Raw genomic sequence first — 21,786 nt, 5'->3', positions numbered from 1 at the left:
TTCAGCTGGGAAAAAAGTAATTTTAGGGGGTTGGGAAGAGGAGGAGAGAGAAGTAAATGTTGCAGAAGAGGGGAAAAAGGAGGCTCTCTTTCTTAGTTTTGTCTAAGCTGGCCACTGCTCTAGGAAGTGCATTTTGAAGAGCACTCGTCATTTGAAATCCTAAAGTACTTTATTTTCTATTTAAGGCAGCCTAGTCTACTGATGAATCACATTCACTTTGAAAGACACTTGCTCAAAAACATGAGTTGATTCTAGCTGTTCTTAACTGTTTCTCTAGTCTGGAGCAGTAATGGCAGCTGTCATTTCCTTCTGCAGGGCTTCTCGGGATGTAGGACACTGGAGGCATGGAGCAGATTTGAGAACAGAAAAAACAGGTTTCTTGACTAGAGGCTGCAGTAGGCTTTCCATTTGGACTGTAATGCCATTGTACTTTGGAGAGAAATGGCTGTTCTGTTTCACCATACCGTTCTATTCCTTTACTTTCTAATTTTTGCTTCTTCCCTTATGGCGGCATTCTCTTTGTGGTTGTGTCATCCTCTCCAGTTTTCATATAGGGTGTGAGGAGAGAAGAAAGGAATTTTTCTATTGCCATATGATAGGTAAAGTGAATCAGAGGATCTTTGAGAACCAGTTACTGCCTGGGGATTGCAGTATTACCATCTCTGCTAGCATCTGGAGATGCGGAGTAGCTGGGCATGGAGGTGGCACTTGCAGGGCAAGCCCTCTGGCTCTAGCCCCTCTCTGTCCAACCTGAAGCATCCACTCTTAGTGGAGCCCGACTTAGGGCCGTGTTTTGCTTTCTGAAGAATGGCTCAGGGTTTCACTGAATGCTCACTGACTTCTGTGTGTCTTTTTCTGGATGAACTTTAGATCCACGCTGTGGCTGTGGCCGCAGTCCTGTCTCTGGCCCCATCCCCTTTTGCTCCTGACTGGACTCCATGCGTGTACCCCAGACCCAGTTCATCGATTTGCCATGTCAGGTGCTGCAGATGGGCCTAGTTACGACACCTGGCTTTGCCCGTTATGCTCAGGCCCCCTCAGGGAGGACACGGCCTGCGCTCCCCCCCCCCCCCCCCCCCCCCGTTGCTGCGTGCCCTGAGGGAGCAGCAGGCCCTCGCTGCTCCCCACAGCACAGGGAACGTAGCTCCACCCTTGCTCGGTGGCCAAATGGCGTCTAAAAACTGGCTTAGCTGGAAAAGCTTTCAGAGCCTAAATGCTTTCCCTTAGCTCGTCTCTATAGAGGCAGGAACAAAAGCACACTTAGCTTAATAACAAATCTACTTCCAAAGTGCTACTAATGAAGGCCTTGAAATTGTATGGCTGAATTAAGGTCAGCCTTCTTTCTGCAGGAAAGTGGATCGTTTTTCTGCATTCCACGGTTTTTGAAACGCACATTTTTTCCTGTTTAGAAGCTGGTAGTTCTGTGTTTTTGTTTGCAAGTGACTGAAAAGTTATGGCACGCAGCTCTGTTCCTGCTGGAGATCCTGCCAAGTGATGACCCAGAGTTTGGAGGGAACGTCCAAGGAGCTCAGATCCTGCTCTCAGAAGTGTTGTTTTTCCCCTTTCCCTTTTCTTTGGAAGGACCAGTGTTTTGCAGTACACTGGCAGTAGATAAAGCTAAGCTTTTCAGTGCTGTCAATATAAAATGACTTATTTCCCAGTTAGTTTCTTGCTTTGCTTGCTCTGGGCTTCCAGGCCTATTGTCAAGAGAATGAGGTCAGACCTTAAAATGTCTCGCTAAGCTGTACTTTTATATATATATTTAAATTACAGACTGTAAAGGGGACACTTTACATATGGAATTGTCTTGATATGACTTTAAATTTAAAAGCTTCAAGGTAGACTGGTGCCTAGTGATGCTCATCAGTGGCAATTGGGAGGCTCCTCTGAGACCTAAAGACATAAAGTGTCATCTGTAAATGGTTGGTTAAATTCGGTAATGGTTGGCTCAGGTGAACATCTGATTTCTTCAAAAAGGGAAGCTGGTGTCTCCTGGCAGACATTTTTCAATGCGACTGCTCGGTAATTACCGAGCTCTGGTAGTCTGTCTGTTGACAGAGGTTAATGACAAGCTGAAGTGCTTCTGGTGTTGGGCCTCTGTACTTGCAGCTTCTCGTGTTCCTGTCCCTGTCCAGCTTTAAGTGCGTGCAGTCTTGAAGTTGTCTGCCAAGATGCACGTTACCGACACAAAGCAATGCACTGGTGTCAAAAACCTGCTTGTCCAAAAAGAAGTAGCAGAATGGTTTTGTAACACATAAATGCAGTGATAATATAAAATAGGTTAGAGCACTGTGAAGGGGCGATTAACAAATCTGGGCACTGCAGCGATCCCTTCATCTCCTACAGAGCTGTTGATCTCTTCATTGCTTTGAGGCAGAGACAAGATGTTGAGCTCAGTGAGGAAGCTGCTACTTGTGTTTTGCTCTGTCTCTGCAGCTGTAATTAGTTGACACACAGTCCTGCATCGGAAGTGTTTAAAGCCCTAAATTCTCTAAAGCTGGAGGAGAGAAAATAGAGGGTTTTATTAGCAGCTGTTTCGGTTTCAACATGTAAATGATGCAATGTAGCATACATTTTGGAGGAGTGGTTTTTCAAGTGTCTGTGAATTTGCTCCTGTGAGATGCCGCAGGCGGAAAAGGGCGTTACAGTGGATTGGAGTGGGTTTGAGTTTTGTCTGTTAGCTCCTCGCCCTTTCAGCGATGCCCAGAAACCTGATTTCTCGTTTCGTTGGATAGTTGCAAGTGTAATCAACCTGAGGCAAAGGAAAAATTCTTCAGGCGTTTTCTAAAAAAGCTTAAACTTTATTTAAAAAAAAAAAAGTGAGACTGGCGTTTTAGGCTGCCAAATACACTGAGTTCAGCAGCCAGAGCTTGAGTTCTCTCTCTATCAGAACCAATTCCACCTTTAAGAAACATCACGCTAGGGAAACGATAAAGGCTAAATCAATAGCTCTTGCTTTGGAGAGTAGCTCACTGTACAGACTTCTTTCTGCATTCATTGAAAGAGGGACAGTAGCAAGGCAGTGCAGGTGTTTGTACGTGGCCAGTCCTAGGGAATCATAATAAAGAAGCTGGAAAATTCGTAGTAACTTCTATCAGCCTTTCGTTTTTCAGTGAGCAGACTGTTTAGCCTGGTTGGGTAAGAAAATAACAAGACCTTGGGGAAAGGTAAGCCTGGAAGGTGTTCATGAGAGCTAGTAATTATTAGTCATCTGCTCCTTTTCCCTTCAAAGGCGCAGCTAGGAGCTTCCAGGAAGGACTGGTTCACCCTGAAGTGGAATGGGCTGTGCAGTGGTAAAAGGGGATTCAATTTACCTAGTCGGCCGCCAAAAAGATGACTCCTCCAGACGTTGAAGTGGAGTGAGGCCAGGCTCTGTGGGAACGGCCAGGATTAGCTTAAATGAGGGCCTCGGATCAAGGAGGTGCATCCCGCACTGCTGTCGTGTGTGTGTTGCACTTGTTGGGTCTACGTGGTACGTGCTCCTCCCGATCTCTGCTCCTCTGACCTGCGTGGGGTTGCGTGTTTAAAGAAAACAGTACAGAGCTAAAGAACATATCATTATGCTACCATCAAATAGAAATTATTTCCATGAAATAACACTTCATTCCTCCTTATTCTCCCAAATAAAGGAGGGGGATAAATGACAAACATCTGACTGGTAAATCTATGTGCAAGAGCCTGCAACCCCCCTTCTTTAATTCATGTTAAAACTAAGAAAGAAATGATGGATCCCACAACACAGGAAATAAGTTTTTCCTGAGATGCCTTATTTTTTCTTCTTTTAAGTCATAAAAAGAACCCTAAACTGAACCACTGATTGAAACCAGGTATCTTGGGGTGTCCTGTCATATCTGTCATCTGGTATCTAATTTTGACAATACTGCTTGAAGTACAGATAAGAAGCTGGTTACCCGTAAGACAACGATGCATTAGCAATTTACTGACTGTCAAATACAAATTTGATGTAACAGATGACCTGCTGCTAGGTGAAGCTTTTGGGAATTGCGCTGCAGCCAAGAGAAGCCTGATGGAAGTTGCTTTTAAGTTCATTCTCGCTGCTCCTTGCTCTCCACAAAACGTTCAGCCTTTAATGAAATGTTTTCTGTCCCACCCTGCCCCTGAGGGAAGGCTGCTACGTTTGGCAGCGCACCTGGGCATGTATACAAACAGAGTTAGGGAGGGGAGATTAAAAAGAAGGCTGATTTACTCTATCGTGAAATTTTAACACTCCTTAGCAGTTTGCCAGCCAGCTGGGATTATACTACCAGATGTCCTGGCAGAGACGCGCGCGGCTCTGTGTGATCATAAATCCAAACAATGTATGGCAACACCATATGTATAATACTGCCGTTACCAGTGCAGAATTTTCATGTGGAAAGCTCTGGTGACGGGCAGGATTAGTGAGAGCAAAACCTTCCCAGATTTAACTTTAAAGCTTTGGGTAGGTAATAGTTGCTGATGGCCGTGGTGCGTTAAAGGGGAATCGTGATGCCTGTGCTTTATCAGCAGCAATAAGCCTCCCCTGCCTGCAGTCGTCTTCCCTCCACGTTTCTTGGCTGTTCAGCAGGCAGAGCTATAGTGCAGGTGCTCGGAGGCAGATCTCTTCTCTCCGTTGGTGAGTTACGAAGCAGCGAGGGGGGATTGTCAGCAGCCCGCTAAGCTCCAGGCCGAGTCAACAACGCGATGCTGCTCTGTGGCCTTGTGATTTGTCTGGGGTGTAAGTGGAGCTCTGTTGTCTTCCTCTCGGGGAAAAAAAATGTTTAATAGGAGGAATGGGGATGGAGCGGGAGTTCGGTGCAATTATTTTTGCTCCTTGTTCTGTATTTTCTTTGACAGGTTTGCTAAATGAACGGGATCTGTTCTTTTTAGCATATACATTAAATATAAATACGTGTCCATTCTTAGTATTGTTTGCTCACTGAACTAGGCAAAGGGCATGAAAAAATCAGCTGTTGTGGCTTTTAGTTGTCTCTCGCTTCATGGAAAAGGTGCTGATTATCATCCTGTAGCAAAGAAGTCATTCCGTGTGAGGACTAACAATTGGGTCCACCAAAGGGGCTGGGGGCACGTTTGTGTCAGTGGCATCGTTCTCCCGTGCTACATGTTGACACCAAACTGTCAGCTAACCCAGCCGACAGTGTGGTAGCGGCAGAAGGGATTCTAGAGCAAACAGAGGGAATATGATATCCTATATTTTATGCTATTGTTGCCAAGGAAAAATGGAGTTCCTATGAAGTGTGATAAAGAGCAAGTCAGCTCTGTGTCACTTCAAAGAACAGGATGAGGGTAAACAGCAGGAGGGAAAGGAGAACAAAGGAGACTTCAGCATGGCTAGTTAACTTTGCAAATTGCACTTGAAGTTAAAGAACCACCGTGTGGAAGATCGAAAGATAAATAATATTAAGTGCTTTCTTTACAGATTAATCTTGCTACCCAAGTGTGAAATCTCTCCCCTTCCTCCCATGCATTCTTTACATTTTCAAGCTCTGCAGCACAAAAATTTCTGGTGGTTCATTGCTGGCCACATCAGGCAATCTGAGCCCACACTGTTTTTGTCCTTGATAACAGAAGTTCACACCGAAGATACTTACATTGTTCACCCTTTTACTGATTTTAATAGTGAATTACCTCAACGCTGTAACACCTTGCAAAGCTTTGTGCAGAATGCTTGTCATCATTCGGCTTTTCTGGAAGACAGATACGCCAGGACCAGGGCTTGTTGCTTTCAGTAAACTCCATTAATGTAGTCTTCATGTTTCTGTGCTAGTTTCTGGCTTTCTAATATTTGCAATATGAGTGTTCAGAACTGGCTTATATTGTTAGAAATTAGAGAGTTTAAATCCTTCCGCTGTAAAAGCATCAAATGCAGGATCCAGTGAAGGCTCTCCCAGTCCTGCTGCGCTGCCATGGCAGTTCGCTGCAGTTCTTGCCCACCAACGTAAAGCAGACTTCAGCCTCATCAGTGTTGCTTAGTTCAGAAATCTCTTTTCTGTGCTATGTGAAAAAGGAATTTAATTGGCATATTTGTGTTATTAGCTGAAATGTAATTTTGGAAGTGGGGAAGTAGGAGTTTGTTACTCTAGAAGTGCCCAATCCCGATGGCCTAAAAACTGTCCTACATCATCTTTTGGTGGCTTGTGCTGCCTGCTGCTTATATGATCCAGTGCTTCCTATTTACATACATGTGATTATTATGGGTTAAGCCTTACTTTTACATCTCCCTGAAGTACAGGCAGTACGTTTTCTAGTTTTGTAGCAGAGTGGACTTTTTCGTTTAAGTAAAAATTGATGTGGGATTGCAAAGTGATTGCACAACATTGAAATTCAGTGTACTGATATACAAAGAAATGAACAGCCTACCAAACTTCTGGAAAATCTTCCTTTTTTTTGCTGCCATGCTTCACAAGCCCTCCAAAATGCGTAATGGGTAGCAAAGACCTCTCCCTGCTGTGTCTATATTTTTGTTCGCTGCTTTACGTGCTATTTTCAGATGTGCATCCAGCAAATCAGGCTAGCTGTTCTCAAAGTGTTGTCCCTGATGGCCTAATGTTTATTCATCTACTTGTATCTTGTTGGCTGAGATAAATTTCACCTGAGGACAGCATCTGCTCACTAATTTGTCACCTTTTCTTTTTCATGCCCTTAAGCTGTTTTTCTACCAGAGGCTTTGCAAGCTCCATCTCGTGAAGCACCAGCAGCAACACAAAATGCAAGGAAAACAAAGCGAACTGACGCTTGGTGAAAATAGGGTTGTGTAATATGGCACTGGTTAGTGGCTGGAGGACAGCCACGTGTGATGACATAGATGTAGTGGCATGCATAACTGCAAGGAACAAAGGAGTTAATCAGCAACAATACTGCATAGAAGAAGTGTTGCTGTGTATAAATACATATCAGAGCTGTTGCCATAAGTTTGTGATGGAGAGTCAGTGTGCTGTGGTTTAGTCTCCTAAAACTCCTTTTATTACTCATTTTAGCTTTAGTTTTCTGGGTTGCTAAGTGGTAGTGAAACTGAGAGACACATCCGGCAGCGAAATAATTGCCCTGGATGAAGACGTTTGCAGCTTTTTAGAGAAGAAAATATCATCCAGATGATGAATAAAAATCAATTCCTTCTTACGTAAATGAAACACAATAATAAATTGTGTTTATAATTAGTGAAACTTTGTGTTTCACTTCTGTTCTCTATTTTTGTATTGCAGTACGACATGGAAAGACAACTCTTTTCCTATCAGCTTTATAAAACATTGAAGAAGTGGCAGTTTTTTTTTTTTTTTTGTTTTTGTTTTTTTAGAAATCATTAGCAGGATACAGCTGTGTTTTTCCTTAAAGATGCTTAGCTGTAACTGTTGGGCCCCTGTGCTACAATAAACTACAGTGTGCTGACACTACAGAAGTGAACAGGTAACTCTTCAATATACCTTGCTTTCTCCTGGACAGCCAAAATGTGTTGTCCGTACCTGTGACATGGCTCAGGTCTGAATACCACTTCTCCGTAGTACGAAAGCTGATGGGATAGAAATCTGCTCCCCCCGCCTTCCAGTTTTCTGCACCTGGCTGCAGATTTACAGCTTTCTTTTGTCCAATGAAGCTGGGCAATAAAGCACAGAAGCAGCAGCATAAACACTACCCTCTGTATGCCAGTGTTTTCGGAGTATTGTCCAGCAGTCAATGGAGGCTAGTTCCCAGATATGTAAGAAGATGAACCGGTGGGCACAGAACAGTGCTCAGATCATATTCATAACATAGGCCTGTGAAACACACAATGGTTTTGTGATACCATGATTAAACATGTATTTTCCATGTGTAAGCATGCATATACCTGTGTTCATGTGCCAAGAAACTGAGCTCTAAGTTCCTCTTGGAAAAAATGGGTACAGCTGCTTGCTCCTCTCTGCACACTTTTTTTTATCTTTGACATTTATAATGTCATCTTCAGTCGTATTTTTAGTTTCTAGCCTTTCTCTGATGCACTTTTCGTACATTTTAATTGGCTAAATCAGGAGACTTGTAGCTGATGAATGCTTCCTTCTGCAGCTGGAGCATCTAGAATAGGCACAAACCTTTCCATGCCTCATTTACTTCCAGTTCCTTTTTAAACAGACACGCACTGTTTCTAGACCTTCCTGTCTTTCCTCACCTGCTGTCAGTTCTTGTTGTACCTCTTATTAGATGAATTGTTGTTCCAGCTGTGCATTTGCATTTCATGATGTTATTCGTGCAGCCAGATATTATGTATGCAGCCTTCCTACACCAGCAGTGACAACAGCAATACCCATGGGAGAGCTTTTGGCAGGTCGATTCTTACTTCAGTTGTGTTCACAGTTTTGCTACTGCTCCCTGGTGAATGCAGATGTTCAACAAACACATGAAAAGATTGACTTCCACAGCTACAACGTTTGATGTTGCTTTAGGTTGAGGAGGGAAATAAAATGACTGTCGTCTTCTTTTTTCCTGTGCAGAGCTCTTTCCCTGTGAGTCAAGTCTTTACGAAATAGCTCTTCTATTCCTTTCTATTACCGTACTCTGTTCTGTGGATGAAATAAATGTCAATTTTGATGTGCCGAGTCTATCATTCATCCCAAATGCTAATGGTTATGTTGTTGTGATTTCCCTCTGTCCCAGCCGATCAAGATTAGAGGTGATTCTCTATGATTAGAGATAATTTAGATGATCAGAGATCATTTCCTTCTGGCAAACTGTGTCTGGTTTCTACTGGAGTATGAGGGTGACCCAGTGTCTTGTTCTACTTCATGCATTCGAATAAAATGTGACTTTTGACTTTGAGAGTGTGGGGGGGGTAAAGTTTTGTGAACTGTCATACCAGTTTGTGGGAGAAGCTCCTTCATATTGAAAAAAATAATATGCTTACTATTACGTGGGGGATTAGGTTTTATGCTTTTTACTTGCATTTTAATTCCAAAAAAGTGTTGTCCTCTGTCTAAGGCTGTGTGTAGCCACAACCGGCGTTTGCGAACCTAGTACAGCCACTAATCCCGTGGGAAAGTGCCAAACTTGTCAGCTTTTATAAATTGCTGTCTTTATGACAGGAAACTGGGAGGGAAGGGTCTTGTATCTGAATGGAACAGCAAGGAGAAAACTGGTACGTAAGGACAGATGTGTCCCCAAGCCACTATTCTTCTATGGTGGAAGCAACGCCCAGAGCAAGGGTCTTGCTGAAAGATTGGATGCAAGCCATGAGAACTCTGTAAGCATCCGCTCAGTGTTTTGGCTGGGCGAGGAGAAGACCTCCTGGAGGACAATTGAAAACAAGGCAGGCCTTTTGTTTTGGTTTGGTTTGTTTCTGTTCAGTTCTCTCTAAACATAACAACTATTTTTACGTATTTGTTGGTGGTAATACCTTTAGCTGAGCACATCATCTGTTGAGAATGATTTGAGGATGAGTGGCAAGCCATTGTCAACATGGTAGTGAGTCAGGCACAGGGCTTCGGTCATGCCTCTAGCATCTAGCACCTTCAAGCAGGATTAGGATTCCTAGATGGAATTCCTTCATGGTCCATCTCTAAGAGGAGAGCTTAAGAGCTGGTAATGCAGAACGTACTGCCTGGTCCCAGCGCCCCTGAGAGGGATGAGTATGTGCCAGAACTTGAGCTTCCTCCAAGTTTGTGTTCATGCTCACAGTTGACTTCATGATATGAAATGTCATTTCATATGGCGAGGAGTATGGTGGTGCGTGGCTGAAGGGCCACAACTCATGTGAGTGCTTCCAGCTGGATTTGCTTACTGTGTGAAGGCGAGAGGTTAAAGGCCAAAAGTTCAAGCCCAACGCAAAATTTTTAATAAGGTGCAAAAAAGCAGCAAAACCACATCGTTTGTCTAAATACAGTAGTTCTAAAATTCAGAATGCTTTAGGATAAAATTATAAAAACATTCAGAAGGTTTCATTGTTGTGTCTGGATTTTCTTACCTCTAAGCAACAGCGCTGTTATTATAATCTGTAAGTGTACTGGCCAGAGCAAATAGCTCAGTTTAATGTGTTAAATAGCTCAGCAAAATGGGAACGAAGAACCTGGTTGATGTACACAACTTAGCTCTTCGGCAATGCCCGTAAAATTTGGATGTTTCATTTGCAGCAGATGCTTTAACAGTATGCTATGAATTGCTCTTGAAAAGCACACCTTCTAACATATTCCACTCTTTTGTTTCCCCCTACTTTTTTGCAGCAAGTGACAGGCAGAAGTTTTGGTGAGAAAGACTTCCGTTCTGGATTAGAAAACGGCATTCTTCTGTGTGAGTAAGTAACACTTATGGTTTTGAGCCTTGAATACATTCTTGACTGTAGATGAAATGATTTTTAATGTGCATGTCTGTTGGTTTCCTTTTGCAAGCTTTGACATTGTGCACACTGGTATTTCACTGCAGCATCCTTTCAGTGCTGACGCTATTGTTATGGTGAGGATTGAAATGTGGCTTAAAGAAAACAGGCTTTGCAGAGTGCTTCCCTCACTCCACCCGAGCTCCTTAGTTGAGTTATGTAAAGTGAAAACGGTGTTTGCTTTTTGGTTTCCTTTTATTTAAAGATGTTAACCACAGATTGGCGAATGGTGTTCCACACCTGCCTATAGATGTCTCCACTGCAGTGAAGTGTTTTGGAGCAATTCCAGGTCCAAGTGCTGTCAGGAGTTAACCATCTGAACACCATCAATACTCAGCTGCTTTTATAGTTTCTGGAAAGTTTAGGCATCCTCCAAATTTTACCTAAAGGTGTATTTGAATGATGTGTTTTGTAATTTTTGGACAAGAGATGCAAGTTAACTTTTGTGTGTTTCTCTCTGTGGTTTTAACAGCGGGTTTTTGGCAGTTTTCCAAAAGCACATTGTGGCCTTGGATGCCAAAGCTGGTGACTTTTAAGAGAAATTTGGAAGTGTGCCCTAATGCCCCATGTTATTTGAAAATCCCGTGCAGGATGTCAGGAGTTTGGGACAATATGCTGACCTGAATCGTCTGTATGGACAGATTTCTTTCCCTGGGCAGGCAGGGTTGTCACTGAAGTAGGTAACAGCTGTCTTTGCACACCAGAAGGATGAAGCTTGTGCAGCACTGAATGCATATTGAAATTTATGAATGAGATCTCCTGAGATGTTTAGCTGGAACATTGCAGCTATTGTTTGTTTTATACTATGAAAAGTGCTGGAACTTGGAGTCTGTTTTCAGCAGTATGGTTGAGCTAATATCCTGTAAGTCAACTGTAGGTAGTCTACAATAGCTTTGAAACTTACTTGTGTAAATACTGTTGTATATCTCACTGGTGTCATTAATCAGATACCTTGAACTTTAGCTGTTAAAGTGGAAAAAAGCATAAAGGAAGTGATACGATCTTGTTTGATTGTAGTTGCATGTCTTTGCTGAGGAGTGGCTTTGGGAGGAGGGAAGTAGTTGTTATTGTTGATCAAATGTTGTATAACTCGGAAGGAGCGTGGCGTTTACCCTCTGTACGTAAGGGATGCCTCTTGCTCAAGATCTCACTCCTCTGCGTGTTCAATTGAAGTACTGAGTGCTGAGTCACTTCACAGTGCTCTTTAAATGTTAAGGTTGAATTGTGTTGCATGAAAAGTAAGGGATGTGTATTTCAAGATTAGATTCTAATCTTATCTGCAAGTACACAGATGTAGTCTGATTTAAATGCTGTAGATGGAAAGCTTAACTAATGATTTGATAAAAAAAACAAAAACGTGTGAATATGTATTTCTTAGGAGGCTGTAAGCTCCAGTACCAAGAAGGTGAAGGGACAACACTTGGTTATACTGCTAACTTGCTCTGTGATGTTGGGCAAACTGCTTACTGCTTGTCCTTGCTCACCACGTGTGGATCTGTGCAAACCAGTCTGAAGGGGCCTGTCTCCTCAACCTCTGACCTGAGAGGTCCGTATTACATGTGGCATCTGGCAGCTGTGGTTGGTGGATGAAATTCTAGTAGGCTGCGTAGCATTAACCAGAGCTGCCACTTAGGCCTTCAAGTCTGGCTTTCTGATGATGAAGAATTTATGAGGCCAACAATAAAAGTTTGCTCCTCACTGCATCCAAGTCCAGTGTAAGAACTCAGTAGGAATTTGGAGGTATAACACGGAGCTCTTAATGCATCTTTGAAAAGTACAAGCTTTGGCAGATGAAGCACTGATAATTTATTTATTTTTTTTTATCTCTTGCTCAGTGAAGCACTGGTAGTAAAGCAGCCACAGGCAATATTGACTTTGTAGATACGAGTTTTCTGTTTTGTCAGAGACCTCACCGGGGTACCTACCTTATGAGCAAAATCTACCAGTATTCAAGCTCTCTTTTCCAATCTGTTGTGCTTTTATCACAACTCAACAAAGTAGATGAAAACTGCATCTCATAGTCTCTGATAAGCTACAGAAGGCAAGAAAGGAATTACAGGTTTGTTAGGTTTCTGAAGATGGAAGAAGTCATTACCTTTGGTCTGGTTTATCTGATTTGTTCCTTGAAAGTTTTAGGAAAAAGCTAAACCTGCCTCAGTTTGTCTCCACAGGACAACAGTAATTGCTAGTGTCATTAGCTGACAACTCATAGCCAGGCACTTTTGCAGGTGATGCTCACGTGAGCAGGGACTGGGGCTTACTTTCAGATTGGTGTTTCAGTGTTCTTGTTGCCTGTTGTGTTTTGAGATGAGGACTGAACGTGAATTTGTGTCCTGAGGGATCCCAGAAGCTACAAGACTGGGAACTGATGTCAGCAGGTAGACACAGCCACTTTGCCCTCAGTCTCCTAAAGAGGTCTCAAGTTGCCCATGGACCATGCAGGCTTTTTGCCCCAAAGTGGGAGGAGCAGAGAGGTAGGCACCACAGAACCACACAATGGCTCGGGTTGGAAGGGACCTTAAAGATCACCTGGTTCCACCCGCCCTGCCATGGGCAGGGATACCACCCTCTAGATCACGTTGCCCACGGCCTCATCCAGCCTGGCCTTGAATACCTCCAGGGTTGGGGTCCAGTCTGCTAACAGCCAGACTAGCCACGTGCAAAACGACAGGGGAAATCTTTGTCTGCAGCAGGTTGTTGGAGCCTTTCACGCAGTAATGCCAGGCCTCCCTCCAGCTGATTGCAGTGCCTACGGCCTACACTTCCTCAGGTGCAGGTTCCCGTTTCAGCAAGGCAGTAACAGGAACTTTCCATCTTCTCTCTTACCAGCTCCTTCAAGGGATATTTCAGAACCTGTAGTGATGCTCACCTTCTCCTGCAAGCCTTTTGCAGCATTTCACTTCCCTGCTGACAGACCCTTGACTCATAAATCTCTCCCAGCCGTGGCTCTGGTAATTAGCAGACTACTGAGATGTGAACGCTTGAGGTACTGCTGTAGCAGTCCACTGCAAACTCAGGCAGACGTCACTACACTGGTTACAGATCATTCATTCGCATCCAGCAGCTATGCCCATATTTCAGTACATGAAAACTAATGCACCTGCACCATGCCAAAAGCTCAGACTCTTGGGAGGGACGTGTTGTGCACGGACAGCCTGACTAGCAGGGAGGCCTTACGCTCCTGAGCTAGCCACAGGCACCCGCAAGTCCTCGTGCCTGGTTCCTGGGAGCGTTTGCTCGGTTCCTGGCATCTCGATCGGCCTCATTATGACACTTTGATAGCTCACCGCGCTCAGCTCAGGAACGTATTCAAACAATGCAGGGTGCCATCAAGTCGCACTCTGACAGATGAGAGTAACACAAGCCCTTCCTTCTTGCTGCCTTTGAAAGCCCACTTGTGCAGTTTCCCTGACAGTACCAGCTCTGATTGTGCACCCAGCTGTGCTTAGAAGCCAATGACTACTGGTCCTGTTTTTCTGAAATGATTTCATGGCTTTTTAGCATAGCTGCCTGACATTGGTGCAGATGGCGATTTCAGCAAGGGACATCAGACACAGCTAGACGGAGGCAGTTATTGCTCTGTTCTTGCTTTGTGTATTAAATTGTTGTATGCAAAGACTGAGGAGCTTCCTGGCTACACTTCTGCACGTGTGGGCAAATATGCCTTCCTGGGGACAAGACAGAAAACTGTATGAGGGAGGAATGCAATATCAACAGCAGCAAATATCTCTAGAAATTCCCAGTTTGTGCTCCAGCATACATTCTTTTTGCCTTTTTGCCTTTTTCTCTTTTCTTGCATAGCTTTAATATTTAGATTTGACCCAGATATTCTATAGATTCAGACATCTGAATGAAGGTTGATAGGAACAGAAAAATGTTTATGCTGTCTGCCCCCCCCACCCCACTGATATGGTTAGTTCTGTTGCTTTACTGAAACAGTACGGAAGGAAGTAGAAGTTGCTTTTATTTTTAATCATGCAACAATTGTTATTAGTAAGTTTAAAATTATTACATGAAGACAAAGACGCATACAACTTCTTGTAACCTTGCCCAGTTGTTAATTGCTCTAATATTCTTGGAGGTGTTTTTAAGGAGAGGATTTCCTTTCTGTTCTCCCCGCTGCCTGCTTCCCCTTGCCCTGTGCTGCTGCTGCAGGTTCTCGCCTGTTGTGTTGGGCATTCAGTAGTTAGAAAGGTCTGTGGGGGTGTGAGACTTGAAAATCCAAGTTATTTACTTGCCTTGATATGACTCTCAAAGGGTTGAAGGTACCTAGTAAGTAGGGAAATGCACCTGTAAGCATTTATGAGAAGCAATTGGGATCATATATAACAGTTGGGATGTGGACTGTAGGCAAAGGACCTTAAACCAAATCCAGATTCAGATATCAGCACAAATGAGTTGGCTTTGCAGTGTAGCGCAGCAGTGTCATGATAGTGTGTAATACCATGGGTTCTATATGTAGAACAGTTTATTTGTGTGTCTGCTTTATGTTTGTACGTAAATCAATTCATAGAAGTAAATGCAGCCATAATAAGTCTTTGATTTCTCTCAAACGTGAAAGTTCTAACAAATACTTAACTTCATACCTTGGGAAGCCATGGCATAAATACATAAAAGTGAAAGAGTAATAACCGTGTGTGATTAAAGATAGATGCCACTTGCATATGCAGTTCTGGATACTAGGTTAGGAACATTTTCCCAAATTTTTATTTCTGTTTTTTTTCAAGGCATTTATTTTCTAGATTAGCATGTGGTGTTATGTAAGTTAGTAAAGCGCGCAGAAACGATGATTAATGTTTGTAATCAGCATTCTTTGACTCTGCTCCTTTTCTCTATTTTTTGAAAGAGCAAATACAAAGGGGGGTTGTTGCTTTTAAGTAATCTTGGTAAAACTGGCCACGTACAGGGAGTTAAGGGAAAAGTTTTATCCTTTTTCTCGTGCAGGAAAATGTCTAGGAAAGGCACTTCCCTTCAGTCATGCATGTTAGGGATATATGCACTTAAAAAATAAAACCTACAATCTTTATTGTACTTTTAAGTGTGAGAAAAGATGTGAGAAGTTAGTCGTGGACACTGATTGTTTTAACAGTATTTAAAGAAAAGCATGAAGTGGGGCTATAAATCTACGTGAGCTGAAAGTGATTGTGATCGAGAATTACTTAAAGGAATTTATCATTTATTCTGTCATGAGAATCATTTTCTTCTATAAATAAGAAATCTCCTTGGCTTGTGTTCTTTATGTCTCTGGTGATGAATGAGCTGCTTATTCTCGGAGAGCAGAGTTTCTTTGGGCTTGCATCATGGTTACAGTGCATCTGACCAAGCTTTGGGCTGACATGAATGCCGTTTTCAGTGAGGGCTGGATATGTGCCAGATCAGTGCAAGTATAATGCTATGGGATAGTAAAACTTTGTGTTCTGCATCAGTGGTACCGCTAGGTGTGGAACTCGACTTCAGAACAGCTTTAATTATCTATAGGATATTTCAGTTGTTTGGCTGTTTAAAAAAAAGATTGGTTTTGCAAGTTAACGTCCTTTATTTAAAACTGCCCTGCCACTTGTGGAGACCTGGTAGGGGAAAACAAGTATGCAGTCATTGTAGATTGTGGGATTTTTATATGTTATTTTTCTTATCTGTCAGTGGTGTGGCCCTGGTATCAATTCAGCACTCTGCTGTGTGATGTACAGTGCAGGGACTCTTGTCTTGCCAGATACCTCACTGGAGAAGTTAGTGGCTGCTTAGCCCCTTACGCTTAATTAAGCTTTGTTTGAATTTGCTATTCCTGGAAACTAAGAAGGTATTTGAGTTTCATAGACATACTTGAAGTTTTGAATGTGACCCATGCCTTGAGGTAAGAAGGGATTGGTGTTCTGTGGTTTTCAGGCTGTGTATTGTAAAGCCAAAACATTATCAGCATCGTGGATTTGGCATGTCTCCAGTTTAGAGAGACGGGCCCCAAGGCTCATTAAGCATTAAGATTTAGGTTCATGTGAGGACATTTGAAACAGTTTTATATGAATCCAGAGTTTTTAATCTTTAAGTTTTATTACCGTGTTAAAATGAAGAGCTATTTATTTGTATGGTTTAGGTGAGGGGTCAAGGGTAACGTAAACCATAATGCTCAGCTGTGTGCATGAGAAGGGGAGAATGGCCATTGAGGAGCATGCTTGAGTACAACTAGAATGGCCTGTCTTTGTTTTTATGTCAAAAAAGAAATATGCATCTCAGCAGACTAAATACTAGGGTTTTTCCAGCGTAGGTTGGTGATTGATAGAGCAAGAGACTGTGGAACACTGATCCATTCAAACTGAGTTTTGCTGAAGTGCAAAGCAAGGCAATCATGTGAGAGGTTTCAGCTTTCCAAGAGTGTATATTTAAGAAATTGTTTTGGATAAATTCTTTGGGTAATTATCCATGCTTATTGCTGCTCTCTGTAAAACTAAGAGCTGTAAATCTACAGGTACATGAGACACTCTACGTGTCATTCATTGTGGCGGTAGGTTCTGTAGAAATAGTCCTTGCGAAGGCACAATCTTCCCTGCTGCCTTTCTTGAGCTGTTTTGCAAGACCTCTATCTTGTTCATATTTTTAGTCTTTGGCAGAGCAAGGCCCATGCAATGCTGTATTTGGCTGACTTGTTTTCGCAGTCCTACAGGTTTGCGTAGTTCTGTATTCTCCTTTTAGTTATTAGATGGGACTGTGAGCCTTTTATATGACAAAGTCAGTTCTGTTTTGCATGTTAAAAAAGCACCTTGTTCATCTGACCCTACATAAATAATAACAGGGGCATCATTAGCAATCACTCAAGAATGTTTTCCCAAAAATATTTTTGTGACCTCAGGAACATCTCGATATTTTGAAACTTCTTTGACACTTCCTTTGCAACAAAATCTATTGACTTTTGTTGTCTGTGCTGTTTCAATGTGATTTGCCTGTACTTAAGATTAATAGTGGGTTTTTCTCTCCTTTTCAACTATTTTTGGGCTTTTTGGAGCTGCCACTATGTAGCATAAGGTGAAAATACATAGATACTGAAACGGTTTGGACTAATAATTGTCAAGTGCTGAGAGGCTGCTTGTTAGAATGTAAATCTGTAAAAATTAAAAAGAGAAGTGTCTTCTTGAAGGTTTACTGTGGATAGAATTTCCTGAACTCTCAAATATAAAACGCCTTCTTACTTTAAGTTCAGGTCACTAGGAAGCTTTTCTTTTTAGGAATATGATCTGCTATTTGAGAAAAGAACTCTATTGGATACATATCCATCCAGGCTGGAATCATCTGTGAATGACACATCATTTCAACCTTTCTTTTTTTTTTCTTTTTTTTCCATTTCTGAAGCTTATTCTCTGAAAGTGCTTCTCTTCCATTTCCTCTTAGAAACAAGGTCTTCTTAGAGGCTGGGTTTTGGCAACCATCCTCTGAATATTTTCTTAACTGACGCTTTCTTGCAAGAATTTCATGTGCAGTTGTCTTGGTGCTTTTCATTAGATCTTTTATCAGCTGTTGCCTGAAACGCCTTCTCTTCCTGGCAGAGGTTTTTCAAATTCTTAACTGCTGATAAACAACCCCAGGAAGGTCTCATAGGTTAGTCACACAGTGGCTAGTCCTGATTTCAGCCTGGCTGTCCTACTGCAGAGATACCTTATCTTCTGGAATTTCAAGCCTTGGGGACGGTACCGAATAGAGCAATTGATTCTTCCCATACCTACCAGAGCTGTTTTACGGGGGGAAGGAAATGACCTAGCCTCTCTGTATAAGAGGGGGAATGGATCAACTTTCCAGTGCCATTGTGCCCTGATGTTTCCATAAGGTAAGGCAGCTCCCAGGTTTTAGCTCCTGTACAGAGTCTTACCAAGCAACTTGTAGCAGCCAACTACCAAAGGATCTGAGCCAGTATCTGGCCAGGGGAAGGGGTGGATGGGTGTGTGAATATCGCACTGAAAGTGGCCAAGAACTTTAAGGAGAGAAGTGAAGAACTTCAGAGGACTGACCTGACTCAGGGCAGGTGCGTAAATGCCAGAGGGGTTGGGCAGAAATCCTAGCTAAGAGCCTGAAGGATCTTGGGAATGGGTCAGGCATGTGCATAGAGACTCATGTTTTACAGATGGAACCTGAAGAGCTTTGATTTTACCCTGTGTTGGGTTGCTGCCTTTTGGGGATTTGGTAGGATTGCTTTTTTTTTTTTTTTCCTTCATCATATTGTATTTTAATTCTTTTGAGAACTGTTTTATCTTGTCTTTGCTTCATTTTGCTATGTCTTTGCTTCTTTTACTGATAAAATGTTCCCTGAAATTTCATTGTCAGATGTTCCTTTTGGTTATGTCAGAGAAATGCAGATTATATCAGGTACCAGAACAGCCTCAATAGAAGTAGTGAAGTCTTTATATTTCTTCTTTTTTTTTTTTATTTTTTCCTCCCCGTATCATTTAACTTTTAACAAAAGTAACCGTTAAGACTCCAAAATGTTTTCTGTGAGAAGCAAGTTGCTTGAAAGCTGAAGTTTTTTTAAGAGTACTGCCTAACCTTGTTTTGCCAGTTGTCTCCAAAATGCCTGCTGGTCACCAAACCCCAGCTACCAAAAAGGGTAGAGCTTGGGGACTGTACCTACAGTGTCCTTTTCAGAACAATAGCAAAGGACATTGTTTTATGGTTTGTTGCCACCGCTGTTCCCTCACCATGTGATATCAGACCTTAAATAAGCAATATCTTACTGGAGAGGAAGGGAAAACAGAAACATCATGGAAGATTTACAATAATCCTGTTTTTTCTTCACTCAGGACTGCTTGGTTGGATTTGTCCCATTGACATCTATTTTCCTAGATTCCTAGTTGCAGGAATATGAAAAGTAGTACAGAAACAAACAAAAAAGACACTCCTATTCCAACTTCAGCATTCAACTCTGACCATTTATACAGTATCTCACCGAGCTTCACATAACAGAATGTGGTACACAGTGGTGTAAAGGTGGTGTTTGTTGTGTTCTTTAGAAGATGAACGTCCATTTGTGGATTTTCTCTATTCAAAGAATTCAGCTGTACAGAAATGTAAACTAAACCTGTGCTTGGGAAGACCTGAGCTTGCAACTGGTGGATCTTTATTTTGGGGGTGGGACTGAGGGGCTCCTAATTTACATTCAGGAGTAAACAGTGCATCTGCCTTTGTTGCCCTCACAGCAAAGGATATATACCTGAATATACCTGAGCTCTGATGATTTTTACTGCACAAGAAAAAGGACTACTTCTATGGGAGAGAGAGGGTCAGTAGGAGATACTCGGAGAAATGAGTGAACATTCAAAGTCTCAGTACAAGTCAGCGTCTGTTTGTCCCAAACCCTCTGTCAGAACCTGCCAGTAGGGACCTTAGTGCCTTCACTAGACTAAACGGGCTAACCCCGATCAGGTGTTTGAGGAAGAGGATTGTAACGTGTGTCATCAACTAGATGTGTGTTTTTGAGTAGCTGCCTTCAAGTGTCTTCCTACTACAGAAACGAGAGTGAAAAAGTATTTTATGAGGTCATTAAAATAAAGCTAGGGGAGGCTTTCATTTTCTGAGAGGTAGACTGCAAACTTTTTAGTCTCAGTCATGAAGCATTACATGTGTACCTGGGGCGCAACAACCCCAAGCAGAGCTACAGGCTGGGAGATGAGTGGCTGGAAAGCTGCCTGGCCGAGAAGGACCTGGGAGTATTGGTTGATAGTCGGCTGAATATGAGCCAGCAGTGTGCCCAGGTGGCCAAGAAGGCCAACAGCATCCTGGCCTGTATAAGAAGCAGTGTGGCCAGCAGGTCTAGGGAAGTGATTGTCCCCCTGTACTCGGCTCTGGTGAGGCCGCACCTCGAGTACTGTGTTCAGTTTTGGGCCCCTCGCTACAGGAAGGACATGGACGTGCTCGAGCGAGTCCAGAGAAGGGCGACCAAGCTTGTGAGGGGTCTGGAGAACAAGTCTTACGAGGAGCGGCTGAGGGAGCTGGGATTGTTCAGCCTGGAGAAGAGGAGGCTCAGGGGCGACCTTATCGCTCTCTACAGTTACCTGAAAGGAGGCTGTAGAGAGGTGGGGGTTGGTCTGTTCTCCTACGTGCCTGGTGACAGGACGAGGGGGAATGGGCGAAAGTTGCGACAGGAGAGTTTTAGGTTGGATGTTAGGAAGTACTTCTTTACCAAAAGGGTTATTAAGCATTGGAACGGGCTGCCCAGGGAGGTGGTGGAGTCACCATCCCTGGAGGTCTTTAAAAGACATTTAGATGTAGAGCTTAGCGATATGGTTTAGTGGAGTACTTAGTGTTAGGTCGGAGGTTGGACTCGATGATCTTGAGGTCTCTTCCAGCCTAGAAATCTGTGATACTGTGATACTGTGTGTGTGTACAATAACTGTCACTGTTACTGTCACGTGCTTGCAGAAGTGATAGAAGTAACTTGTCTAATGTGATAGAGGGTAGGACCTTAACTCTGTCTTGTGGCCAGGCTTACATTGCTTTTCTGCTGTGTGACTTGGTATGAAGGTGATACGGTTAGCTTTTGTGATAAGGATAAATGTTGTGAAAATAAAGCACCAAACACTTGTGCATATTACTGCGGATGGATTCCATCCTGTTCCTGTAATGCCTGTTCTGCCACAGTATTTTCCATACCTTTCTCAGAAGTTGCTGAAATACAAGGATATTTTTAAAGACTTAAGTTAATGTACTAGAATGATCCGCTCACCAGCGTTTCCGATGCTTTAAGTTACCAAACTTGGGATTCAAGAAGAATGTGAACTTGTTTTATCTGTTTTTTGGGGAGGGGCATAGTCTCAAAAAATTTTCAGAGATAACCCACTAGATTGGAAAACAGACTCTGGAATTGTTCCCCTGGCCGTTTTTGCATACAGTGCCGCTATCTAGCCTTGCTGTGCAGTTAGTGCAGAAAAAAAATAGCTGCTTCTGGTTGCGGTCATGTTGTCTCCTGTCTGCTGCCTGCAGTGTGTTAGCTAGCGCAGTTCTCTGCCGGGAACTGGCTGCTAAGGTTTCTGAATGGTACCGGTTGGTTTTTACAAGATCTTTTTTGAGTGGTGCAGAAAAGTGACAGCAAATGTTTATAAACAGATGTTTATAAATGTTTATGCCCTGCTGTGGTCAGGGCTAGGGCTGGGGGAGCGGCACAGCCCAGAGCCGCAGCAGGGCTGCAAATGGCGCCGGTGCTGTGGGGCCAGAGGAAGGCCGCAGGGGTTGTCTCCTCCGTGCACTTGTTCGCAGGCCTGGTGTCTGAGGGTCTTCCCCTCTGAAGAGGCCCTGGGTTAGGGTTGTGAGAGTGACACAGCCTGGAGCTGCTGTTGTGGTGGGGCTGGAGAGGGCCACGCAGGAAGGAGTGGTGTGGGAGACATTTTCTCCCCTGCATGCCTTTTCCCCTGGCCTGTGGCCTCAGGCCTCGGGCCAGGTCTGCAAGCAACATGGCGAGCAGTTCTGTTTGTCATTCT

At 43.1% G+C, this 21,786-nt stretch overlaps 1 protein-coding gene across 1 annotated transcript in view; it reads left to right on the top strand.

Moving 5' to 3' along the window:
• LIMCH1 (LIM and calponin homology domains 1) overlaps nucleotides 1-21,786 on the top strand; it is a 176,944-nt gene that overhangs the window by 56,897 nt on the left and 98,261 nt on the right. The window contains exon 2 of the mRNA XM_083833235.1: nucleotides 10,185-10,255. Within this exon, the coding sequence (XP_083689361.1) occupies nucleotides 10,185-10,255 (71 nt within the window). The remainder of the gene's footprint in view (nucleotides 1-10,184; nucleotides 10,256-21,786) is intronic.

Source organism: Anser anser (genome assembly GCF_964211835.1).
Source record: "Anser anser genome assembly, chromosome: 4".
NCBI classification, from domain to species: Eukaryota; Metazoa; Chordata; class Aves; order Anseriformes; family Anatidae; genus Anser; species Anser anser.
The sequence above is the reverse complement of the archived record's forward strand: the minus strand, read 5'-3'. Positions and strand labels throughout refer to the sequence as shown.